This window comes from Stegostoma tigrinum, chromosome 24 (assembly GCF_030684315.1).
Source record: "Stegostoma tigrinum isolate sSteTig4 chromosome 24, sSteTig4.hap1, whole genome shotgun sequence".
NCBI classification, from domain to species: domain Eukaryota; kingdom Metazoa; phylum Chordata; class Chondrichthyes; order Orectolobiformes; family Stegostomatidae; genus Stegostoma; species Stegostoma tigrinum.
Window position 1 is genome coordinate 7,526,191 of NC_081377.1, and position 26,999 is coordinate 7,553,189.

Below are 26,999 nucleotides of genomic sequence, written 5' to 3' on the forward strand. Positions count from 1 at the left end.
CGGAGAAACTGGAGTGCTGTCAGAAGGTTTGGAGTCAATCAAAATCGTGAGACCCGACAGGATACGTGGAGGGGAAACCTTTTTAGCTGGAACAAAAAGGAACAAATTTAAAATGATTGGCAAAAAAAGGCTGACATCAAAAAACATTTTACTTTAATGCAGTGCTGGCTTCATCATCAAGAATACATTGCCTATAATAGTGATGGAAGCAGATTCAATTGTGGCTTTAAAAATGGAATTGAATACACCTGGGTTTAAAAACAAAATTTCTGAGATACCAGCAAAGAACAGGGAGTAGGACTAGCTACATGCTTTTGTGTAGAGTTGTTGCAATCTTAACAAACCAAACCCACGTCTGTCTGCCGTCTTGTATCCATATGATTCCATCATTTGCATGTGGTAGCTTTGTGGCCCCTCTTACTGATGCTAGATTTTTTGTCCAGATTTTATTTATTTAGTTAACAATTTAAATTCGTTAGCTGCTGTGGCGGGATTAAATCCGTGTCTCCAGATCATTAGTTCAAGCTTGTTTCATCTTTCCTGAGTATGAATGTGATGTGTTCCCATATGCCTCTTTTAATGAACCAAAGATAGTTGCCTTTGCTTGAAATAGAATGTACCTCCTTGGAGCAAACAGGTGTTTATACAATGGACAGTATTTTGCCTCATGATGGAGTCTGATGTATTTGCTGATGGTTGTAAATTGACACCAAATTGGCATTGTTGCATTGCAGGTGAGCGACCGTTCTTGTGCCCTAGTGATGGCTGTGAGAAGACTTTCAGTACGCAGTATAGTCTTAAAAGCCACATGAAGGCTCATGACAAAGACAATCCGTTTATCTTGCTGAATCAGAGTTCCACGAATGAGGTTAGTGGATCCACATCGTCATTCCCTAAGAAGTCTGCTGACAGTTGAAGTAGGTTCTGTGACTTGACCAGTCATTCACCTTGCGCGTGAAAATCACCTCGAATAGAATTATGGATTCTTACCTGTTTGCTGTGATTGTTGTGAAACAGCATTAAGATTTTGAATTATTAGGAAAATGTTTTGGAACAAAGCAAAAATAATTGCAAGTTCGCAAGGTTTTAAAAAAATCTGAGGACCTTTTTCTTTAGACCTCTACATTTGGAAATTACAGTGGCAGTTAGCTGGTCAATTTGCTTCTGCAATTGAACCGTATGAAGCATTACATTAAACTTGTATATTCAACATCTTTGGAGAAGTGTTGAAAATAGTCTCACCCTTGATGAAATGGAATTTTATCAGCAATGGATTTGAGGATCGAGGAGTGATCGTAGATCATAGAATCCCTGCAGTGTGGAAATGGGCCCTTTGGCCCAATAAGACCCCACAGCATCCCATCCCATCCCAGACCCACCCTCCCCTATAAGCCACTTAATCTACATATTGCTGAAAACTACAGGTAATTTAGAATGGCCAGTCCACCTAGCCTGTACCTGGGATGAAACCCACGCAGACATGAGGACAATGTGCAAACTCTACACGGACAGTTGCCGAGAACTGGGTCCCTGTGGCTGTGAGGCAGCACTGCTCACCAGGGATCTGAAAATTTCATGACCATCTTGGACATTTGGGAAGGGCAACTTGTTTGTTTCTCGTCTGCACGATGATAGGGAATTCCAACTCGTAAAATGTTTTCAGGTTTTTTGGATTTTAATATGCTTGTCATAATCTGCATTGAAGGCATTATGGGATAATTACAAAATGATAAACAAAATTAATGCGTTACATTTTCATCTTCGTATAGGAGACAAGCCAGTCACTTTGTCGAAGTGATTTGAGCTTGATGTCTACAGATTCGGAACTCCGAGAAAGTACACAGTTGGTAAGTCACCACCTTTTTATTTTGTAATCAGCCTACACTCTGTTCAGACTTTAAAGGTAGATAATTCTGTGATACTAGCACTTTTGCATGTCTTTGTGGTAACGTTATCAAAATCAGTTGATCATGGGATTGGCTAAGTTGCCCTAAATACATTATGGTTCTGTGTGGATCTGTTCCTGTGAATCTGTTTGTGCAATCTGACCAAATTTGCTGAAACCGTTCACTTAACCATGAAAAGTGCACTTTCCAAACTGTAATGCTATTGTTGTTGCTTTGGGTCAGCAATAACACTGTCATTCCTAAGTCAAAAGATGTTGGTTCAGAAACATGAGCTTATCTCTTCTCTATGACACCTGAGCAGGCACACAACTGTCAAGCTTTTTCTGACAAGACATTGTGCTGAGAACTGCACTTGTTCTTCAGTGCTTTATATTCCACACTATAAAGAAAATGGGGAAGCTTTTTATTGGTAAAGCTAACCTTTATCCCACAGGAGGCATCATTAATGGAGCTTATCTGGACATTTATCTTGCTACTATTTTGTGAAACCTTTAGACCACAACAGTCTTTATTTCTAAAGTTTGGCACTTCAATGAAAGTGAAATGCTTCAGGAAATCCTGAGGATGTGTAAATGCAGTAGCTTTCCTGATTTTGTTTTTTCTTTTTTCCATTTCCATTCCACAAGTTTATCTTTGTCGTTGTGATAATTCTTGTGCTCCAGCACTGGCTGTATCCCAAAAGGGAGCTATTACAGTACAGTTACAATGCTGACATCTCTCTGGTAAAGTGGAAAATTTCCCAAGTATATACTGTCCACAAAAGACCAGACAAAATAACCTTGCCAGTCATTGGCCCATCTATGTATGTTTGATGCTTAGCAAACATAGAACTTTATAGCACAGTACAGGCCCTTCAGACCTCGATGTTGTGCTAACCTGTCATACCAATCTGAAGCCCATCTAACCTACACTATTTCCATGTACATCCATATGCTTATCCAATGATGACTTAAATGTACCTAAAGTTGGCAAATCTAGTACCGTTGCAGGCAAAGCGTTCTATTCCCTTACTACTCTCTGAGTAAAGAAACTATCTCTCTCTCTGACATCTGTCCTATATCTTTCATCCCTCAATTTAAAACTCTGCCCCCTCATACTCGCCGTCACCATCCTAGGAAAAAGGCTCTCCCTATCCATCCTATCTAATCCTCTGATTATTTTATATGTTTCAATTAAGTCACCTCTCAACCTTCTTCTCTCTAATGAAAACAGCCTCAAGTCCCTTAGCCTTTACTCGTAAAACCTTCCCTCCTTACCAGGCAACATCCTAGTAAATCTCCTCTGCACCCTTTCCAAAGCTTCCACATCCTTCTTATAATGCGGTGACCAGAACTGTACGCAATACTCCAAGTGGGGCCGCACCAGAGTTTTGTACAGCTGCAGCATAACCTCTTGGTTCCGGAACTCTATCCCTCTATTAATAAAAGCTCAAACACTGTATGCTTTCTTAACAGCCCTGTCAACCTAGGTGGCAACTTTCAAGGATCTGTTTACTTGGACACCGAGATCTCTCTGCTCATCTATACTGCTAAGAATCTTACCATTAGCCCTGTACTTTGCATTCCAGTTACTCCTACCAAAGTGCAACACCGCACACTTGTCCGCATTAAACTCCATTTGCCACCTCTCAGCCCAGCTCTGCAGCTTATCTATGTCTCAGTGCAACCTACAGCATCCTTCGTCACTATCCACAACTCCACCGACCTTAGTGTCGTCTGCAAATTTACTAACCCATCCTTCTACGCCCTCATCCAGGTCATTTATAAAAATGACAAACAGCAGTGGACCCAACACCGACCCTTGCGGTACACCACTAGTAACTGGTCTCCAGGATGAACATTTCCCATCAACTACCACCCTCTGTCTCCTTTCAGCAAGCCAATTTCCGATCCAAACTGCTATATCTCCCACAATCCCATTCCTCTGCATTTTGTACAATAGCCTACTGTGGGGAATCTTATCGAACGCCTTGCTGAAATCCATATACACCACATCAACCGGTTTACTGTCACCTACCTGTTTGGTCACCTTCTCAAAGAACTCAATAGGATTTGTGAGGCACGACCTTCCCTTCACAAAACCGTGCTGACTATCCCTAATCAAATTATTCTTTTCTAGATGATTATAAATCCTATCTCTCATAACCTTTTCCAACACTTTACCAACAACTGAAGTAAGGCTCACTGGTCTATAATTACCAGGGTTGTCTCTACTCCCCTTCTTGAACAGGGGAACCACATTTGCTATCCTCCAGTCATCTGGCACTATTCTTGTAGAAAATGACGAGTTAAAGATCAATGTTTAAGGCTCGGCAATCTCCTCCCTGGCTTCCCAGAGGATCCTAGGATAAATCCCCATCCGGCCCAGGGGACTTATCTATGTTCACACTCTGTAGGATTTCTAATACCTCTTCCTAGTGAACCTCAATCCCACCTAGTCTAGTAGCCTGTATCTCAGTATTCTCCTTGACAACATTGTCGTTTTCTATAGTGAATACTGTCAAAAAATATTTATTTAGTGCTTCCCGTATCTCCTCTGACTCCACACACGACTTCCCACTACTATCCTTGATTAGCCCTAATCTTTCTTTTGTCATTCTTTTATTCCTTAAATACCTGTAGAAAGCCTTCAGGTTTACCCTGATCTTATTCGCCAACAACTTCTCATGTCTCTTCCTGGCTCTTCTGAGCTTTCTCTTTAGGTCTTTCCTGCCTACCTTGTAACCCTCAAGCGCCCTAACTGAGCCTTCACATCTCACCCTAACATAAGCCGCTGCCTTCCTCTTGACCAGAGATTCCACTTCCTTCGTAGACCACAGCTCCCGCGCTCTACAGCTTCCTCCCTGCAGTTTCCTTCCCCATCCTATGCTCCCTAAATCTTGCCTAATCTCATCATAATTGCCTTTCCCCCAGCTATAACTCTTGTCCAGTGGTATACGCCTATCCCTTTCCATCACTAAAGTAAACATAACAGAATTGTGATCGCTATCACCCAAGTGCTCACCTCCTTCCAAATCTAACACCTGTCCGGGCTCATTACCCAGTACCAAATCTAATGTGGCTTCGCCCCTTGTTGGCCTGTCTACATAGTGTGTCAGGAAGCCTTCCTGCACACACTGTACAAAAACTGACCCATCTATAGTACTCGAACTATCGTGTTCCCAGTCAATATTTGGAAAGTTGAAGTTCCCCATGACAACTACCCTGTCTCTCTCACTCGTATCGAGAATCATCTTTGCTATCCTTTCCTCGACATATCTGGAACTATTTGGAGGCCTATTGAAAACTCCCAACAGGGTGACCTCTCCTTTCCTGTTTCTAACCTCAGCCCATACTACCTCAGTTGATGAGCCCCCAAACATCCTTTCTGCAACTGTAATATTGTCCTTGACTGACAATCCCACACTTCTGCCCCTTTTTACCATCTTCTCTGTTCTTACTGAAACATCTAAATCCTGGAACCTGCAACAACCATTCCTGTCCCTGCTCTATCCATGTCTCCGAAATGGCCACAACATTGAAGTCCCAGGTACTAACCCATGCTGCAAGTTCACCCACCTTATTCCGGATGCCCCTGGCATTGAAGTAGACACACTTCAAACCAACTTCCTGCTTGCTGGTGCCATCTTGCATCCCTGAAACTTTATTTCGGACCTCCCTACTCTCAACCTTTTCTATACTCTAACTACAATTTTGGTTCCCATCCCCCTGCTGAATTAGTGTAACCCCCCCCCGCCCAAGAATATCTGTACCCCTCTGGTTCAGGTGAAGGCCAAACTGCTTGTAGAGGTCCCACCTACCCCAGAAAGAGCCCCAAGTATCCAAGAATCCAAAACCCACCCTCCTGCACCATCCCTGTAGCCACGTATTCAACTCCTCTCTCTCCCTGTTCCTCGCCTCACTAGCACGTGGCACGGGCAACAAACCAGAGACAACAAAGTTACGGAATAAATCATAGCTAACATTGTTAAAACGGCACTTCAGCAATAACCTGATTATTCGGTTTGGATTTTTCCAGGGCTGTACAGTGCTGACCTCACTACAGCCTTGGTCCAAACATAGAGCTAAATTCCAGAGGTGAGTGAGTGAATTTGACATTGGCAGTTTTTGACTGTTATCACAACCCCAGTTAAACTGAAGTAAATGGGTATCAGTTGGAAAATACCTAAGTGCCAAAGAAGATAGTTGTGGTTTTTGAAACTTAATGACTGCAGCCTCATTTATATTTCTGGGGGTTCCATGGGCTAATGCCAGGGCCTAATAATCATCAGCTGTTTCATTCATTGCCAACCTTACAAAGGGAAGGTCGGCAATGCTGGTGACTGCCCAATGTTTGCCATTTGCAACAACTCTGACACTGAATCAGTCTGAGTCCATATGGAGCAGAACTGGATCACGTTCAGACTTGAGCTGACAAGTGGCATATACTGTTCATGCCAGACAGTGCCAGACATGATCCACCTCTCCTTTGACATTCATTAACATTACTGTTGCCTACTCCTCATTACGTTGATAGCACTTGATGTTACTGTTGACTAAAGAAGCTAAACTGATCCTGCCACAAAGAACAGGTCAAAGTTTGGAAATTCTGCATTATATAACTCGCTCCTTGACTCCCTGTAACCAGACCATCATTCACAAGGCATAAGTTAAGAGTGTGATGGAACACTCTCCACATGTTTGCATGCGTGCATTTCCAATAATATTTGAAGTTTGAAACAGTCCAGCAAAGCAGCCAACATGATTGGTATCCCCATCCACTTTAACATTTAACACAGATGCACAGTGATAGCGTTGTTTGCCACATACAAGATGCATTGCAGCAGCTCACTGAGGCTCCATCAACAGCATCTTCCAAACTCATGAGCTTTGAGCTAAGGGCAAGTGCAACAGATGCATAGGATACCACCAGCTACGAGTTCTCCTCTAACTCACGCACTACCCTTACCCTGAGCTATGTCGCAGTTCCCTCTCTCTCTGTCAAAATTCTGGATTTCCCTAACAGTTCTGTGGCCATACCTACACCATATAGACTGCAGCAGGCCAAGAAGGTGGCTTACCAGTTTAATGATGGTATTTGGGGAAGGGTAACAAATGTTGGCCTAGCTAACAATGTCCTCGGCCTGGAATGAGTAAATATAAAATAAATTGCAAGGTTTTCTGCTTTCAATTGTAATTTTGTGTTCTTACTTGGAAAATTTAATGTGAACCAAAAATGGTAAATTCGAAATGATTCCCCCTTAAAAGAAGTGCAAGTCAGATGATCTATGGCAGGAGTGTCCCTGAGTTGTGTTCTGGGCTCATTGAATTAACCTTAGAATAGGAGCAGTAGAATGCCGAGTTAAAAATGCTGCACTGTCAAAGATTGCCGGAATCTAAATCTTCAAGTAATTGTTGACTTCGGAAGAGAATGGGAGGACGTTTGTGGAACGGGGAATTGTAATTCCTGTGTTAACAAAGTTGGAATGTAAATTTTATGGATGGAAACGATTAAGTGTCTTTTAAAAAAAAACTCGAAGATTGATGGAGCGAATTGAGATTTGAATTTTGTTTACAGAAGCATTGAAGCTCTTCAGTTTAACTTTCTCTCTCTCTCTTTTTTTTTTGATGACACTGCTGATGAATTACCACACAGTAATTCCTGTTTTATTTCTTAGACTTCAGGACGGGATCTAAGCACTATTTCAGCAGAAAGCATATTTGAATCCATGTTTAACAATATCGATAGCTGTACCAACCATGATGGCTCTCAGCAGGCAGGTATGAACAAATATGCTGACTGCATCTCTCTTAGCTGTATTCCGCTTAATTTTAACTGCATTAATGGCCCAGGCCTATTCTGTTCAGCTAAAAATAAATGGATCTTTAATTAATGAGGACTACAAAGACCTAGAAAGTTTTTAGGTTTGATCTCTGATATGTACTGAGTAAGTTAGCCTCTAGCGAGGCAATGCCCATGCACTGCAGTTGACCTCTACATTCTTGGACAAGAGTGGTGGGGACGTTGTGAAACCTGTCTAACTGTCTGCTTTTCATTACTGGTCAATGGTGTGTGCTGGGAAACAAGGCTGAATGAACACGGGCTGTGTTCATCTCCAGTGCTCGACTTGCTCACTAGAACACCACGTATGAAGCATTTGAGTTACTGAAGAGCTGTCTTCGTTTGTGTTTTAAAAAAAAACTAGCATAGATTTTGTCTGTGGGGTGAAAGAACGATAATCATAAAAATGAGGGAGCAGTGTGCTACATAGAAAAGTCTTATTCTGGATCTGGTGATCAACGAGGACCGTAAATGAGTAGAAATGAGAATGGATTTGAGTTAATTGCTTCAGTACTCCACCTTGATCATGCTAGTAAAAAGGGTAAGTCAGTATATTTCCATCCGTAAAAAGAGAACACTGATTTATTTCAGTCATCTCAGGCTTACAGAAATCCAACAATTTTTCTACCCTCTCAATTATTTAATCTTTGGGCACCCATTACTGCAGGAATGCATGTATAAACATGTATGCATTTGGGAAGGAAAGTGGAGATGTACTGGTAATGACATTAGACAAGTAATCCAGTGGCCCAGGTTAATGCCCTGGAGACATGCATTCAGATCCCACCATTGCTACACTTCAGACAAGTTACAGACTCTTTGGCTAAGATTTGAGATTTATTCAAAGATGAGGAACTTTAATTTTGCTGTCTTTAAAATGTTGCCTTTTAATTCTATTAAACTGAACTAAATTATCACCTTAAAATGGCTAGCGACCAGTAACTTTTTTTCATTTAAAGTGGGTAAAGTTGGAATTCTAAGTTAGAGTTAGAGAAAGATCATATGATTTTAGGGTTTTGAACAACCAACTTTGTATATAAGGTTAGAACAATAAAATAACCTACAACATTTATACAATAAAATTCCAATGTGCAGTAAATAAGGATAATGGACAACTGAGAGTATATCTTTCACATCCAACATGGTCAAGATAGGTTCTGTGGATTTCTTAGCAAGAACTACAGACATGAGTCATACTATGGATCACCAAATCTCATTGAAACTTTGACTCTTCTACAAGGAATTTCAGATCGTAATTTTAATTTTAAAGACCTTAGCTTTGGAACTCCCTCAAAAGTTGCTCATACAGGACTGGCTCCTGGTAGTTCATTCTCCTTTTCTTAGGCTGTCCTCCCCTGGAAATTGTTCCAGCACCCTTGTAATGACACTGTTTCGGCTTTTCCACAGATAGCAAGCTTTACGAAGTTACTGCTGCCCCTGCATTTTCAGAACTCCTGAATTTTCAGCCACATCAGCAAATACTGCTTGTGAGCTTCCTTTACCCCCACTCATGGCTGCAGCTGATTTGCTAATAGCCAGCATGCTTATTCAGTCCCATAGGTCTTCCTGAATGATAACCCCAACAGAACTGCATTTGCTGGCTCCCAGGACTTGCAAATCCTAACTGCTCAGTATGTTAGATCAGCATCCTTTTTGGGATGAAGTCTCTTATCCCTACCATTGATCACCTAACTCTCAACTCTGTCAGGTGGCACACCTGTTATTGGCTTTCTTGAGTCCCATGGTCTTGTTTTTATGCATGCTGTGGCTATGTCATACAGCTGCTCTAAACATGTTCTAGACCTGGTGGGACAGCTCCTTGCTGGAGCCCAGAATCTCTTGAATTTGAGTTTGTAATGATGTGCAAACATACATAATATAAATGCTTATATCATTTCTTAAATTATATCTAAGTGGACAAAAGAATAGTTTGAAGGGGTTTAAGTGTCAGTGCAGTCTAGTTTTTTTTGGGGGGATCAGTTAGTTCATTTGGCTGGAAGGCCATAGAGAGATGCTAGCAGCATGGTTCAGTTCTTACACTAGCAGAAGTTCATATGAAGGCATGGTAACTCTCGGGTTAAAGCATCACCAGACATCTCTCTAATGAGCAAGCAGCCCTATGGTCTGGTAAGAGTGTGGTGACTTTACTTCTGTCTTATTATTTTTGTGCCATCTGTCTCCTCTTCTTGACCCCACCCAAGCAAAAACCCTGCATGAGGTTCAGCTGTTGGTATGTAGAAAATGAACATGAAACTCTAAATTTCTTTTCATCTGTTCTCTGAAAAGTGAAAGGGAAAGTAAATGGTTCGTTTCACTTAGAGAAATTGCTCAGATAGTTACAACCTTTGACGTTGTCATGCAGCGTGGAAACAGACCCTTTGATCAAATCAGCGCATGCTGGATGTAATCCCATACAACACTAGTTTTCCTTGTATGGTTTACTACAATGCTCAGAAAACCTTTTAATGTTATTGCATTGTGAATGTTATTTTATTTAGTACTGTACTCTCATACAGGAAAATTTAAATGAAATTTCTCAGGATATTTTGTCACTTCTGAGCAAAGGTGAATCAATTACAGGAAATATCCCTTCCAAAAGGGAGATATTGTTCAAATGTTTTGTTACTTTTTGGGAATTTAGGCACAAGCTTGCTATTTCTGACTGATCATTGGTCATGATCCATCAGTGCTGGACTGAGTTTATAGCCCTGATTCCTGCTGTTCAAAAGCTAGGCAGTTTATCATTTGAGGGGTAGAGAAAGTAGTAAAGTCACATTTGCAAAGTTTGCCTGAAAGCTCCCTGTTAAACTATGTAATTGTGATTTTACAGAAATTTCTAATGTAAAACTATTGTTTTGTCTTCTAAAACTTAAGATGGAATGATTGGAATACCTGGGACATATAGCAGCGATGCGCAGCCTGCAGCCATTGTTAACACTGCTCTAGGAGATTCTGGATCGCTGTTGTCTTTTCCCATCCCTCTTCAAACCATGGCACAGTCTAATGTTGAGAACCATTCCCAGCAAGCATCAGGCCTCCTCTCCACTTCATTAGATGATTTGGCTACTAACTCTCCTCAGACGTCATTTGGGAATCCCACCAGTATTTTACAGACATCACAAGTGCCTGTCCCGGCCATGACGCAATTTTCAACTAGTCAGCAAGAATTCAGTCAGCCTACTCCAACGTCACCACCACCAACTCAAGGAGTTCCAGTTATGTCAAGTAATGGCCTACCTTCATCTGGTAACACGGAATCAGGGCCATCCATGGTACAAAGTGTGCCTTTAGGTACAAACACTTCTGGTGTAACAATTACTCCATCACAGAGCACCACTATTCTACAGCCCAGCATTGTAATGGCAGACCAGAACCTGCAGTGGATCATTAATGGAGCCAGCACTGTTCAGCAAAACACAGAAAAAACAGTGAGTATGTATGGTTTAACCAAAAATTTTGAGCTATTGCAGTCAGTGTTCTGCAGGCACGTGGCCAGGCAGTATCTCGGGACATTCTGCTGTGAAAAAGTGATGCTTTTTGTGTGTGAATATATGGTCATATAACAATCCTAACAACAAACTGAATTATACTCAGCAATGGGAGATGAGAGGGAATATTAAACTGGAGTGAAAACTCTTGTAAGTATTGTTGTAAAAGACAAGAGGAGCCTTTGAAGTGTCTAGCCATCAGTATATTTATCTTCAACCAGCATCACAGAGGTTGAGTAACTGATTTATCTAATTGCAATGTTGCTAGGGTGGTGCTTTCCTGGAAAGCCATTGTTATTGAATTCAAAACTAATTCATAGTAGGTTTTGGGTTGTTTTGATGGGTTACAACCTTATGTAAATACTGTTTCAGTAGTTTACATGAAAAGATAATGTGATGTCTGTGCCAAAACTGTACATTCCCTATATCCATGTCCTTCTGTTGTCCTTCGAATTAAAATTAGTTTCCAACAATGAAACTTCTCAGGTTATCAACTTCAACAGAAGTTAAATCATACTGCTGGATTTGTCATCAATGAAAGATAGGTTTTAGGTTTTCAACAGATATCAAAAACCTATCTACATAATGGTAGAAAAATATCTTGGTCGTGTTCACTGGTAACCAGCACCACCTTATTAATGTTGAGTCATCATGCGGGTTTTTTTGGTGTTTAAATTGAAATCTTAGTGCTATCAAGTTGTGCAGGTGATGCTCAGAATTACCAGGTATGGAGTTGAAAGAATGATTTTTTTTTTCCCCAGTTGAGTGCTTTGAACAGATTGTGTAGTTTAGACCCATAGATCCTGTGGTTTTTTTCAATTAAATCTTTTGCATTGAGAGAAGAACCACAGTGAAACTCTTCACGTGGTGAAATTTAAACCTTAGTAAGCAATTGAACAAGTTTTTCTGCTGTAATCCAAGCAAGTTTCATTGCAAATGCAAAGGCCTCCATCAAGACTGCCACTATATTCTGATGAAGTGTTTGACCATAACTGCTGCTTTCTGATAATCTCTAATCTTTTAAATTATCTTGAGTTAATTATAACGGTAATTATATTTCACATGATGTTTCAGACAACATGAAAAATTCTAGGCTCTTTTCATGTTTTATAATCTGAAGTGGGATGACATTTAAAAAAAACTCTAGCCATCCAATATACCATAAAAGTTACAGGAAATACAGTAGAGAGGCTATTTGACTCATTTGAGCTTGCGTTGGTCTCATTAATCCCACTTATCTGTTGTTTCCTTTCCTTCTGGAAATCTTAAGCTGCCAAATGTATTTCTTTTTCTGTTAATTACTGAATGCTAATAAAAGCATTTTCTGAGTGTTGCTTTGTGATCCAGAAGGCCATTCAGGCACTTGTATCCAACAGCCGATTCCAAATAGAGTCCAAAAGCTTAATCCTTAACTTAAGTCTTTTCACTGAGCCACTGCGCATTGTTCGTTAATAACAAAATCTTCCATAACGTAATTCTTATTGCCTTGAGACAGGCAGTCCAGCCAAATCGCATAGGCCTTCATCCAGACCTCCAAAAGCACACTGTCCTTTTGCAAAGTTTAATCAAAACAAATCAAAGTAAACAAATGGGCCAAAGAAATAATTGTAGGAATTATCTTGATACTTCTGTCTAAATTTGACTCGGTGAAACATGAAACTTCTTTGTTACTTGAGTTAAGGAGGAGTTTTCTTACTAGAAACAGTCACTGGTGAAATTGGATCAAGTCAGTCACCATTTGCGGAAAGTTTTTTTGTCTTTTCTTGTATCATCTTGGTAAACATACATATTGTAACCATGGAAAGAACAAGGTAATCTCTAAGCATCACTAAACGAGATTGTCTGGCCATTTTACTTTTGTGGAATCCTGCTCTGTGCAAATTGCCTATGTTTTTTCTTGCAGCATTGACTACATTTCAAAAGTAAGCCACTAGCTGAGAAGTGCCTTGTGATGTTTTGAAGTTGTGAAAAGTAACATATGAAAACAGCTCCTTTTTTTATATTTTCTCCGGTGTGCTACCCTTTTCAACTTAATTTTGGTTGTCTTCAACTAGCTCAGTGTGTTGAACCCGTGAGTAAACTGAAGGGCTTAAAACAAAATTGCACTAATTGAAGTAATCAACATTTACATTGACTTCTAAAGTTGCTGACAAGAAAAGAAAATCAATTTGTGCAATTTACTGTTGGATTTAAACGGGTCTGGTATCTTTCACAGATCAGAAGTACTGTTTCACTACAACAGTGGAAAATAAATTTGACATGACCCTGTATAGTAGCTTCAGTGCTGTTAGATGGTGAAATGAATTATTTTGAATTTTTGAGTTGAGTAACTTCAACTTGTTTTAATCTAATGATTGTCCTTTATATTTCAGCATCAGGGGCCTAAAGTAGAAAAAGTGTTTTTTACTACAGCCATACCAGTTGCTGGCAACACAGGTAATTTGGTGTTTTCCAATTTTCTCCAAAAGACCATTGCTCTTAAATTTGAGCAGCATTTGAGCTGATTTAATTCCCAGGAAGATGGAATATTTCTAGGAGTCTGATCTTTTGACAGTTTTATTTTGGAAGCAAGAGCATTCTCTATCGACTCTTTTCATAGTTGTTCTCTGTGATAGTATTGACAAGATACTTTTTAATTGTCATGAGGACTTAAAGGGCCACTAGTCTAGAAGACTCCAGTACTCTGCTTGTAACCCATGACAAGTTTCAAACCAAGGTCACAATGTAGGCTCAGAAAAATAACTAATCACCCAACTAGTCATTTAACATTCTTCAGTAAAACAACTCCCAACCCAAATCAGTGGAGAGACATGGTCACCCTGCCCGATTATTGTGGGTGATTTGAAGCCCTCCAGTCAATCAACAAGAACAATCAGTCATCCTGTCAGCTCAGTCTCCAAAAGTGCAGCAAACTTTGAACCAGCACTCTCAATAAACCAGCAAAAGTTATGTGCTTCAAATACTGTGAAGTTTACAACATTAGCACAATCTCCACCATGTCTGGGTAGTCAGTTGAGGCTGCAAGTGATAAAAATTTCTGCTGGTTAGTTTTATTTTGGGCAATGTTGCACTTTATATTTAAGTGCTTTTATGCTATGAGTAAAGTATGACAGTGATACATTTCTAATATTTAGTGCTTTTACATTGATTACATGGGCCTCTTGATTACCAGGAATTTTTGATCAACTGGCACACTCTCTTGGCCCCATAATTGTAGTTAATAAGCTTGCTGTACCATGTTGCAATTTTAAAGATTTGTTCTTAGGATGTGGGTGTTGCAGGCATTTATTGCCTAGTTAAGAGTCAACCACCTTACTGTTGGACTGGAAATCCGTGTAGGTCAGACCAGCTAAGGACAGCACGTTTCCTTGCGTAAAGGACATTTATGAACCAGATGGGTTTTTTTTTTAAAATGTCAGCCGACAGTGGTTACAATGTCGCCATTAAGTAAGTTCATTATTCCATTTTCTCATTGAATTCAAATTTCACCATCTGCCATGTTGGGATTTAAACTGATTTTCCCCAGAATGTTTGCCTAGTTTCAGGATTAAAGTCTAATGATGTTACCCCTGCCTCCCCACAGTGTCTGTGCTGTGTCCTTGGGATAGTTTGCATCTTTTCTAGATAAATGTCTGTCATGTTCTATTTGTTTTCCTTTCAGGAAACCCAGTGCAGCAAATAGGTTTGAGTGTTCCTGTCATCATAATCAAGCAAGAGGAGTCTTGCCAGTGCCAGTGTGCCTGCCGTGATTCGGGGAAAGAAAAAGCCTCTGACAGCAAAGAAAATCCATCCTCGGAAGCCCGTTCTTCCCAGAAACTCCATGGTCAGGAGCAGACACTGCTGTCATCTCAGACTTTCCCTTCTAATGCTGATGAAAGCTGTCAGACCACACAACAGCCTTTGCAGACAGACCCTCTAACAGACTTTAACAATATGGATATGTCTGCATTTCTTTCTCTTGAGAGTCCTGGGACCCCTTCAAATCTCTGTGGTATAGAGGCAAATGATGTTTAGGCACTGCTGCAGAAGGTGAAAGAAGAGAGAAACTTGAACAGCTTCTCCAAGTAAAGTTGCTCACTCATGGCTGTTTCTCTGGATTAATTTTCAAAGGAATTTCCATCTTTTCCTTATGCACGGTTTTAAAAAGAAGGCCCTGTTACACAAGTGCCGTTTACACTGAGCATTTTGATGCTAAATGAATCCAGAAATGCTTTGTGTAAACTGAGAAAGAGAATGCTTTGAATCCGCATTCAGTTCGGAGTTGAAGCTTGCAACACTTGGAAGGTTTAGTTGGACCTGGATTGTGTTTGATTCCTCCGCGAGCGAGAAGGGGTGCTGGGATTGGGGTTTGTTGCACAAAACAAATGGCAAGCATCTGTCTTGGGTGCAAGGGCATCCTATCACTGTTCAGTGAATTGAACAGTAAACTGGATTGAGGATTCTTCTGAGTTAGCTGCACTGTCACTGGGCAAACTGCAGGCTAGTTGGGTTTGGATCATTTCACTGGTTTAACATCTGGGAGCTACTATTCTTGGCCTGCAGAAAATGCAATGTTCTGATGGGGGAGTAAAATTGAAAAAAAGTTATGGTGGAGCATCCCAATCTGTCATCAGAGGATCTTTTGTCGCCTTTATCTAGCTCACTTAGAGCCCCTGCTGACCAAATACAGAACTGCAGTACTAATGCATTTAGTAAGATCTGAATATTTTTACACGATCAAGTAATAGCAAGTCTGCAATTTACTTCTAACCCTTAACTGAAGTAATCCCACTTCAGATGATATAAATTTATAAGGAAAGATTCTGGTCACTTTAGTTATGTTTATTTCCTGGATAATTATTGGTGAAAATCTCAGAATACTGTTTAGGATGGGGTCATGTCACTGATTTGTTTTACAAAGTACTGTGAGACTCGCTGCAGTGCTCTCTGTAAGAGCTGGATTTGGATCCTGCCCAGGACATGGAATGAGCTGCTAATAATGTTGAAATGACTCCATCTAATTCCTGAAGAACTTATGATAAAATGAAACTTCTCTTGATTGAGCACTGATTGGCCCAATTTGGTAAATCTCTCTTGGAAAATGCTTTGGGTTTGCTGGTTTTGGAAATGGTAAAGTTGTGCTGGTATAGTAAGCCGCTATGAGCTTAATTGAGATACGTTTAGGGTTCTTTTACTTGAGCCTTCAACTGTATTTATTTAACAGTGACGCAAAAGGGGAAGAAAATGTTTTCTCACCACATTTTATTCATTCTCCAGGCATGCAGTTTCTTAATTTAGAAACCAGAGTGGGCTGTTTGTAGTAACACAAAACCATTCAACTGAAAAGAAAAAAAATCTAAAACTCCTTTTTCCAAAACTAGGACAGATCCGAGTCACTGGACCAAACTTCTGGATGTCCCAGTGTGTCTCCGTGTTTCCCAATGTTTCCAGCACTTAATTGAGAATTTATCAAATGAATGATTTAATGTATTGGGTGATTTAGCATTCTTTGCACATTTACTGCTGTGGTACATAAATGCAATGTGGCTCAGAGATGCATGCATATTAAATAATCAACTGCTTCCAAATTAACACTAGTCAACTGTGTAAAGTTGCTAGTTATGCAGAATCCACTTGTAAACTACAGATGAATGTACAATGGAACCTTTTGGATTACAAAATGTGGGAGTTGAATATATAGGAATATTGTGAGAATTATTCGAGTGTTACGAGCCATGACTTTATTGGCCACTTGTAAATGTTTACTAAAACCCACAGATCTAGATTTTAATAGTTCATTACAATGTGTATTTATTTATTAATACTGAGGGCATATTTATCACAATCTGTTTTAGCATCGTTCTGCTTCTGCTTTTCTCTGCAAAGCTTTGTCAAGTTGCATTCAGAGGTTTGAAATTTCTGGATAAAACTGAAGATAATGTATCTTCAGTGGCATGAATAATGCTGCTGTGGCCCCAGTGTTTAACAAGTAATTCTACAAACTGGTTTTGTTTGACACAACTTCAAGTTTCCTCACCTGTATTTATTAAGCATTTAATTAAAACAGTAGAAGCGTGTAAAAAAATAAGTTCGGATTTCAAAACACTTTAATGTAACCTCCTGAAGTACGGTGTGAATTAACTCTGGGTAGTTAGTTAATGCATTTTTTCAAACTCCAGTGCTATATTTGATTCAGCCCAAATCAGTGAGACTGAAAATCCAATACCTGTGGAAACTGTAAGGGCCCTTGTTGAAATAGGTGTGGGCAGTATTGAGAGATGTAAGTCACAAAACACCGCTCTCTTTAATAAACTGTTAGTGCAGCAGGTCTGGCAGTGTCTGTGGAGAGAGATAGAGCTAATGTTTTGAATTCAATATGGCCCTTAAAAACCGAGCATTTTCTAATGTTCTACGATTCTCATTCGGCAAGACCATAATTACTGAAGCCGGAAGTGTAGACATCATTGCTCACTTGGGGTGCTTTCTACATGCCTGTCATAAAGCAACTACGGTTTGAAGGTAGATTCCCTCTGCACATACCCACGCTGTAATAGAACAGAGCCGTGGATGTTGGAATCTGAAACAAAAACAGAATTGCAGAGGGTTTCAAGGAAGAGTCACTGAACTCAGTGTTAACTCTCCTTTCTATCCACAGATGCTGCCAGACCTGAGTTTTGCCAGCAATTTCTTTTTATTGTCCATGCTTTACATCCCCACCTGAGAGTGGCAAGTAATGCAATAGATTGTTTCAGCTTATTACTAGTAGCTGTCCGTAAATTGGTGAGATTTGAAATTGTGATTTGAGAAGAGGGAGAAAAGTTGTTCTTGGTGCATTTTATTTCAGGAATAGGAAAGTAGAAAAGTAATGCAGCATCCATCGATTGGCACTAAAAAGGAAGGTGAGTGTGGAAGTCTTACTTGAAAACGAGGTACATCAGTTCTGTGATGTCAGTATTGGTAATAGAGGTATTATCATAGCATTACTCAGGTTTTCACTTCATGAAGGAGATAGTAGGACTAGAGATTGGATTAAATATTCAGAACTAGTGTCAAGTGCTTGTTTAGTTTCATGGTACAGGTAGTATCACGGAGCTGCTGTTTGTCACCTCTTAAATCTATTTAGTTGTTTAAAGAAATTTGTCTTCTGCTAACTTCAAGCTGTGTTTGTGCTGGAAAAAGATGGATTTATCCAGTATTTTGAATTAAGCAATGTTCTTAAGACTGAAGTGAAAATTCAGAATTGAGCGGATTGTAATTTGGAGAAATTTTTAAACCAATTGGTTAAAGTTATTTCTTTCATGATAAATTTGTGCAATAGGAACAGTTTTCTTTCCAATTTTACTGACAATTAATTTTTGTAATAAATCTCTTGTTTCATAGATGCAATATAAAAATATATTTGGAATATTTGCTTAAGATTGTAATAAACATTGGAAAATCCGAAAAGTTTTATTTAAGTTTCCTATTTAGTTTCTTATTCAACTGTAGTTAAATTTGTCTCAATGTTACTGTAATTTATCAAGCTTCAGATCCAATCTTGGCACTTCTGCTAAAATATCCTCCCTGAATTGAAATCTGAATTAAGTTTAATTGAAATTCCATTCTTCATGAAACGCAGCAGTAACTGTCCCAGATGATGTTTTCATTTGTTGCTTAATGGCTTGAATCTAAATTTCATTTGCAATTAACAACAACAAGTTTTGAGGCAAAATATGGAAATATTCCAAGAATCTGACTTTTCCGAGTAAAATCAGGACAAATTACTAAAGTGTTAAATTCCTTTATAGGTTGAGAAGAGACTCTCAACTAAATGAATGGACTAGGTGTAGAGAGCTCAGTGCATCTTAGACATTTGTTTATATGTAAATTCTGAACCGTGATTCACCTACAACCATAGTATCCTGCAGTCAAAGCAAAGAGATAATGACTGATACAAAAGGTTAGTTTACCCTGGAGAATTTACAAACTTAATCTAATTATGCAATTCAGATGATGGTAGCAAACTATCTGAGTTTTGGTTCCTTTGAAATCCCTTGCTTGTAGTAATCAGCATCAGTTATTACATGCTCATAATAAGTGCAAACGCATGTTTAACACACCACTAATAGATAATGCGGATGACACAGTTTCACTGCTTTTTTTTAGGTTTTGCAACTCAACCCTCTGAGTTAGGAATTGGCTGATTTAAGGCATATTTTCAGTGTTGGTAAAAAAAAGACTTGTGACATGTATTGGATAAGTTGGCAGTAAGGGGTGTGCATGTGTAACAAATTTAGCTACATCCCTAATTTCATTTTTTTGAAATGATAGCCAGTCTGTCATACGCTGAAGTATGTTGCATCCTCCAAGTGACCAACTGAATTAGAGTTTGTAGGTGCTTCCTATAATCTGTCTATGCTAAATGCATTGTTAGTGGCTGCTCTGATCACCTTCATGACACCTTTTGATGTGGCTCCTGTCTCCTCTGCTAAACTTCTATTCATTTTGGATTTTAAAAATAGTCAAAATTTAAAATGGAAATCCAAACCTGTTTTGAATGAACTCAGTTCTCTGGATTTCTGACTTTAAATTTTTGCAAGCGTTTAGATTTGGCTGCTGCCTTTTTGTATTATTTCATCTCTGGTACTGCTTGACTGGACAGCAGTACAATGCTTTGGAAATAAGAACTTCTGATCTGGTTAGTTTAATGTTTAGAATCTTATGGTTAGGACACCATCTAACTACTTGATTGATTGATTGTTCTAAGTCTGAAAGAACAGCTACCCACATCTTACCTAGTATAGGAATAATTGCACAGAATTACGCAGCAAAGAGTTGTCATTCAGTCCTTAAAGACCACATGCTTACAGACTTAGGAATTCGGTTCTGGATCTGCTAACTCTATGTACTTCTAAGATAACAAAAATGATTATCTTACCCTTTTGTTACAGGGCAGCCAGTAAGAATTCCTAACTTGCTAGCAATCTGGCTTTTTGTTGTGATCCCCATTCTGAATCAATTAAACTTGCATGAGCAGATAGTGATGTACTAATATCCTCTTACTGGTTGTTGATTTTCACTGCAGTATGTTGGAGCAGGTCCATGTCCGTATAAACACTGTACTTCTGGAGGTAATGGAAAACGTTTGCACTTGCAGTTACATTTATCTTGTCTGACTAGTGACTTTGAGATCAGTACATTTTTTATGAATAATTTATGGTATGCTATGTGGTATAGGGGGCTGAGTGTTTTTATGATGTCCTTGAATTTCCCTAACCCACACATCAAAATTCCTAAAGCAACAGACCTTTTATCATGGGTTAATTCCACCTACAGCTAAATGCATGCCTTAAATTCCTTTTTATATCTGAAGACCATATGATTCCAAAGGTCAGTGGTCCTCCAGTAATTCTCCAAAACTGACCATTTCTGTACTCCTCTTCAGTCTGGCAAGTCTCTACACTGACTTCTGCCAGTGCAGCTGTAAATGGTGCACTTGGGCTTTTTTCTAGAGTAACTTTGGCCAAATACCCTCTTCACTGTTGTTCTAATGAGACAACGCCTGATGTCTTTCAAATTCCTTTAGGAACCAAAGCAGCTTAAATTGACTCTCTTCGGTGTTGAAATCATACTAATAACCCATGTAGGACCACAGAATTCCAGTTTTGCACCAAAGTTGTTGAATGGTATGTGGACAGAGATGGTGAACTTTTTATTTTCCGTATGTTGTCGTCATCCAGAGTTTGATAGTTATCCAGTTTATTTTGACACAATTAAGGCAGAAACCATATTTTAAATTGGCTTGGTTTTTTGGTCAGTCCTTTCTGTGGTTCAGATGGGTAGAAGTATAAATGATAGAACTTGCATCAATTAAAGTGTCTGATTTGTGTGTATGGGACAGCTCTGGTCTCAAATAAATATACTTCACACTCCTTGACTTGAAAGGTGAGGTGTGCCTGGAGTGGCTTCCCTTTTAAGTGACTGGAATATGCAAGATTTGGATAATCAGAAATTCACATTATATAGGAATATTCAGGGTTTACCGCAGTGTAATGCATTGTATGCTGCACAGGTAATGAGCTTTTGAATTCAGGTCACCAGTCTCCAGCATGTTTTTATAAAGCAAGACTTAACGGGTGCTGGGTTTGTATATAGGGGAATAAAGAAACTGGTATTCTAAATTTTATTGAAAACCTTTACAAAAAATTGACAATCTTTCTCTAAACTTTGTCATTTTTGGTAATCTAATAGGTCAGACTATTTGGTTGTGTGCTAAGTTGATCTAATTTGGCTTTTAAGGACTGTTGCACCTACAAGTTATTTAAAGTTAACTTTAATGTAACACGACTAGAATGGAATGTTGTGCTCGTGAAATTTGAATAATTTATAGTTGAACTGTTTGAGGGCACTATGAATCTAAACACTGTCCAGCAGTGGTCTTTATACTAGTTGAATACCTTAACCCCCAAACCAGTTAATATCTTTGGGAATATTTGCACACACTTCATTGAAAACTGAACATCAACAGTACAGGAACACTTTTTGCTTGTTATTTTCCAGACCAGAAATAGGTGCATTATTATCTATTTACGAATTGCCATTGGCTTGTTGCCTGTTTGCTTATGATAGCAAAATGATTCAGACTAATTGATATTTATCATTTGTTGCGCATGCCATATGAAGGCATGAGAAAGTAAATCAATTCCTTGGGTTTGATTGCAACAAATTTGCAGCAGTAGGTCTTTTTGGAAGCTGTTTCCAGTATTAAATGCGTGCCTCTCACTAACTTAAATGTGGTTGACAATTTTAAATGTCAGAGTAAACTCCTGATGTGACTTCTGATTTGAAGTTCAAATCACATGGGTTTAAAGTGTTTCAATTACTTTGTGAGAGAGAGGATGTTCTACCTGTGTAAATGTGTGCTACCTGTAACCTAAAGTGAGTTTCAAATTGATTCTTCTTCCACCTCTGTGGCTGAGAAAAGGGATTTGGAGAAAGAAACAAAAGGTCAGTTTAGCACTCATTTCACATTTGGTAATGAACTATAATTGTTTTGATACCTTAAAACAAACTTAAGTGCAGGTGCAGTGTTTCTTTTTGTTTCAAACTAAAAGGAAACTCAGTCCCAAGATAAAAGGTAGCCCTGCTTGAGCTGTTTTGGTTTCAACCTAAAAATAAGAATTGAATAAGCATTTGCATGCTTAGGTGTGTATATTGCCTGTTCTGTTAATGCAGCAAAAATAACCTGGTCTTCCTTGATTTGGATCCAGATCAATTCTGACATTGAAGTGAGAGTCTATTTCGGTCACTTGATATATTGTGGCTTCAAAAAGTGTTTAATGATCCTTCCCAACCCCTAATAAACTCAAGTTTAAAAAAATTAACAATAGCTTTTGACTTAGTTACGAACTTGGTGATCACAAATGGAAAGACAACAAATGGATGAAGTCATTGAGAAATTTCGGCCTTTGTAAGGCCAAAGTCAGTAGATCTCTAATATAACATACTATCTCCTATTCTGACCATTGCAGCTATTATAGTTCTCTGAATATCTGAAGATAAGTGCACAATATGTGAAGTGATAATTCTGCGAATTTAAATTGGTTCTTTCTCTTGCAATCTCATAGTACTTCACATCTGTATCTTAATTTTTTGAGATTATGACTGGTTTTATATTTTCATGCACCTTAGTGGAACATGTATTATTCTTGTAACCCGCACTGAAATTGTGATTATTGTTGAATTTGCTATGTGCAGAAAACTTTCCGGACCTCTAATGTAGTTCGGGCCACTGTTATATCATTTATGGTCTGTATCACTGATTATTTTTTTTTCTGCTTTTTAAAAAGTTTGAATCGTCCCAATTCAGCCAATATAAATTCACTGGTCAAAAATGGCATGTTAAATTCACTAATCTTGATTTACGAAACATTGAAATGGACAACTTGTGCAATGGCAGTATGCTTATTGAGTTTGTAATTAAGCTGCACAAGACCTTTGTGTTACAGCAGAGCAGGGATAGGCAACAATTGTGAAGATTTGTGTAAAATCTCTGAATCAGAACACAATGCCACACTTTCTCTAGAGAATTCTTTGCCAAAATCTGTTAAAACTATGTGATTAGTATGGAATTATGTTAGAAATCTTCCCATCCATCTCTTTGCTGATTGCAGTAATGTCCTTCCCTCCCAAAGGAGAAACTTTGGCTTACTATATTAAGGGTTCGTTGTTTTGATGCACAGTGAAACACACAATTCCATATTGTTCAATGGGGTAAAGGAGAGAGAATTAATGAAAGCTTTATCACTGGTTCTAGCCATGCCATTTTGGTTGAATCTCTACAGTTGGAGGACTGTTAGGGTACAAGTCTTTCTTTTGTTTATCCTTTTTATTATAAAGCACTTTAGGTTAATTAATCTGCAATTGTGTTCTGTTGCACTCTTTACTGAGAGGAGTATTTGTTTCTGTTCCAAAAATGTTGTAAATATATTTTACTTTAATTGCAATTGTTACTTTTGAAAACTTTGTGTGTTTATGAAGAGTAGAGACTGTCCATGTCAGAGCTTAAATACCAGCATAGATGACACAAGTACTTTGGGGAGCTCTGATTATCTCCTTGGAAAGTGTTAGTTCTTTTCATATGGCTGGCCTTTTTAGTCACTTTTGTACACTTTGTTAGTGGCACTTTGCTCTTTATTAGGCTCTATGCAAACTAGGGAGTCAGACCACTTGTAAAACCATTTAACTGGATATGTGATGCAGAAGCAATTTCTCTTTAGAAATACATATATTATAAATTTATGCATAGTGAGCTCATTTGAAGTCCATTTTTAAATCAATTGCACATGCCAACTGGTGATTCCAATCAAAATTCTCTCAATTCTCTCTCAACTTGTGCTGGCAAACTAGCAGTAAATTGAGCTGAAACTTTTATGCACTGGTCTTCAGGTAGATTTTATTACTGAACAGATTTATAGTTTGGAGAATATCTCTTCCAGTCCCCCAGTATAGTAGAAGGCTGTGCATACACATGTGGATGTGTCCACTGTTTCCCTTGCTGACTTAAAAGCTATATTTTCTGACTAATGAGAATGCTCCACATTTACTTGGATTTATTTTTACTGCCTCTGACATAATGTGGAAAGTTATGGCTGTGATGTATGTAGCATCGGGATACTTTTTTGTCACATCACCTGGATTCATTGAATCTTGAAGTGGACTTAGGAACTGTTTGAAATAAATAGTTTCAGGGGTGAGTACTAACATCAGTGACAATTCTGGAGAAGTGAACCAGTGTAAAGACATGTAATATAGCTTTTATTCTTGGTAATATCGTTTTGTCTTGTCCCTCTGCCTTGGTAAGGGACAACTGACTTTGATTTTTCCCCTTCCTGATCTCTGCTTAAAACAGCAGTGCAGCTACCTCGACATGGGAAGTGACTTCCCTCCCTGTGGTAAGATTGCTTTTATTGCATTAATCTTCATACTTCTATACTTGCCCCAGCTTTCCTTTTTTGTTTTTTGAGTGGGATAAGCTGCTTTGATGCAGTGGGTGAACCTGCCAATACTATTGGAGCTAAATTGATGTGGGTGCCCACATGTATTTAGACTTTAATTCTATTTTAGTGCTGGACAGTTTAAAACATCTTATGAAGCAAGAATAAATGTTTACTAGGAATAGACAATAATCACCTGGTCTTGCTACAATGTATTATCCTGAAGAATTGATTTTAATTGAAAAAAAATTGAGTACTTAACCTTGATCTGTCATAAGTGGTTGCGTCTTAAAAGTACAATGATCTATTATGGTGATAGTAAAATAAGCCCTTTGCTACATACCTTTGTAACATGTGTGCTGCACACTGACTTGTTTGTCCAGTCATTAGTTGAGTCAGCACAATGCATGTTTGGATTAGTGCGTTTTGACTATATACACATCTTCAGAGCTGAACACACTTAACCTTAGTGTGGGAAGGAAAAATAATTCTCTGCTGACTTTTCTGTAATATTCAACAGGCCTTACATAATGAAGCCAAGGTTGGGATAGGGATACTGGAGATCAAACATTGCAGTATGCACTGCATCAATGGATCTATTTAAATGCATACCTACACAGGATTATCTTCATTCCTGAATGATAATATGAAAGAGAAAAATTACAGTTGCTTCCAAAGGAAGAGAATGTCTCCAAAACCCAAAGAGTGAGGAATAACAATGGATTTGTATTTTTGAAGAATGTAAGTGTGAGGAAAAAAATGCTGTTTGCTGAATTGCTTGTTTTTGTATAAAATTAATATTGTACTTTGGTTTGAAATATCTGCTAATGTGGAAAATTAACCTTTTTGAAAACTGAGCAATATGATGCATAAGAGCCTAATTAATAAAATACTGACTTATGAACTGGATATTTGATGTAAAATGATTATTCTCTTTGATCAAACAGTCTTACTTATTTTTAATTAATCCAACATTATAAAAGCCCAACAGTTCAAAGGCAGCATACACCAATCACCTCAAGGTTACAAATGAATAAACAAAACATCAACACATTGCCATCAGCAAGTCAAGGTTTCAATGCTATCAACATTGCTCACAAAATAGGTTTGAACGCAAGCTTGCAAATGGAATTTGTTGAAAAATTAAGGGCAAATGTTCATTGATCATTCAAGTAGATCAGATCCTTTTTCTCTTTCCTAATAAACACTTAGCAGCAATGTGCCTTCAAAGAATAATGATTGCTTGAAAGAAATTCCAAAAGTAATCAGTAGATTTATGTTCCAAGATCTGTATATTGGTCATCCCTTACTGTAATGCAGAAGTTATAGTTTGCAGACAATTGAACATTAATTCAGCTCAACTGAAGAGTTAAAAAGTCAGTTGTTTAATCAAAGAACGCCCTTGACCACGTCTCCCGCAACCCCTCACACCCCGCCCCTGCCACAACTGCCCAAAGAGGATCCCCTTGTTCTCACACATCACCCCACCAACCTCCGGATACAACGCATCATCCTCCGACACTTCCGCCATCTACAATCCGACCCCACCACCCAAGACATTTTTCCATCCCCACCCGTCTGCTTTCCGAAGAGACCACTCTCTCCGTGACTCCCTTGTTCGCTCCACACTGCTCTCCAACCCCACCACACCCGCCACCTTCCCCTGCAACCGCAGGAAATGCTACACTTGCCCCCGCACCTCCTCCCTCACCCCTATCCCAGGCCCCAAGATGACTTTCCACATTTAAGCAGAGGTTCACCTGCACATCTGCCAATGTGGTATACTGCATCCACTGTACCTGGTGTGGCTTCCTCTACATTGGGGAAACTAAGCAGAGGCTTGGGGAACCGCTTTGCAGAACACCTCCCCTCGGTTCGCAATAAACAACTGCACCTCCCAGTCGCAAACCATTTCCACTCCCCCTCCCATTCTTTAGATGAAATTCTATCATGGGCCTCCTGCAGTGCCACAATGATGCCACCTGAAGGTTGCAGGAACAGCAACTCATTCTGCTTGGGAACCCTGTGGTCCAATGGTATCAATGTGGACTTCACCAGCTTCAAAATCTCCCCTTCCCCCACCACATCCCAAAACCAGCCCAACTCTTCCCCTCCACCCACTGCATCCCAAAGCCAGTCCAACCTGTCTCTGCCTCCCTAACGTGTTCTTCCTCTCACCCATCCCTTCCTCCCACCCCAAACCGCACCTCCATCTCCTATCTACTAACCTCATCCCACCTCCTTGAGCTGTCCGTCTTCCCTGGACTGACCTATCCCCTCCCTACCTATCTTCTGTGCACCTCCCCCTCTCTCCCTATTTATTCCAGAAC

General features: G+C 39.2%; 1 protein-coding gene across 2 annotated transcripts in view; it reads left to right on the forward strand.

Annotated features, from left to right (window-relative positions):
• The window catches only part of mtf1 (metal-regulatory transcription factor 1), an 83,556-nt gene extending 57,978 nt beyond the window's left edge, over positions 1–25,578 (forward strand). For both annotated transcript variants that reach the window (XM_059654260.1, XM_059654259.1), the window contains exons 6-11: positions 735–868; positions 1,770–1,847; positions 7,564–7,666; positions 10,602–11,155; positions 13,588–13,651; positions 14,877–25,578. In XM_059654260.1, the coding sequence (XP_059510243.1) occupies positions 735–868; positions 1,770–1,847; positions 7,564–7,666; positions 10,602–11,155; positions 13,588–13,651; positions 14,877–15,229 (1,286 nt within the window). In that variant the 3' untranslated portion in view covers positions 15,230–25,578. The remainder of the gene's footprint in view (positions 1–734; positions 869–1,769; positions 1,848–7,563; positions 7,667–10,601; positions 11,156–13,587; positions 13,652–14,876) is intronic.
• The last annotated feature ends 1,421 nt before the right edge of the window (positions 25,579–26,999 follow it).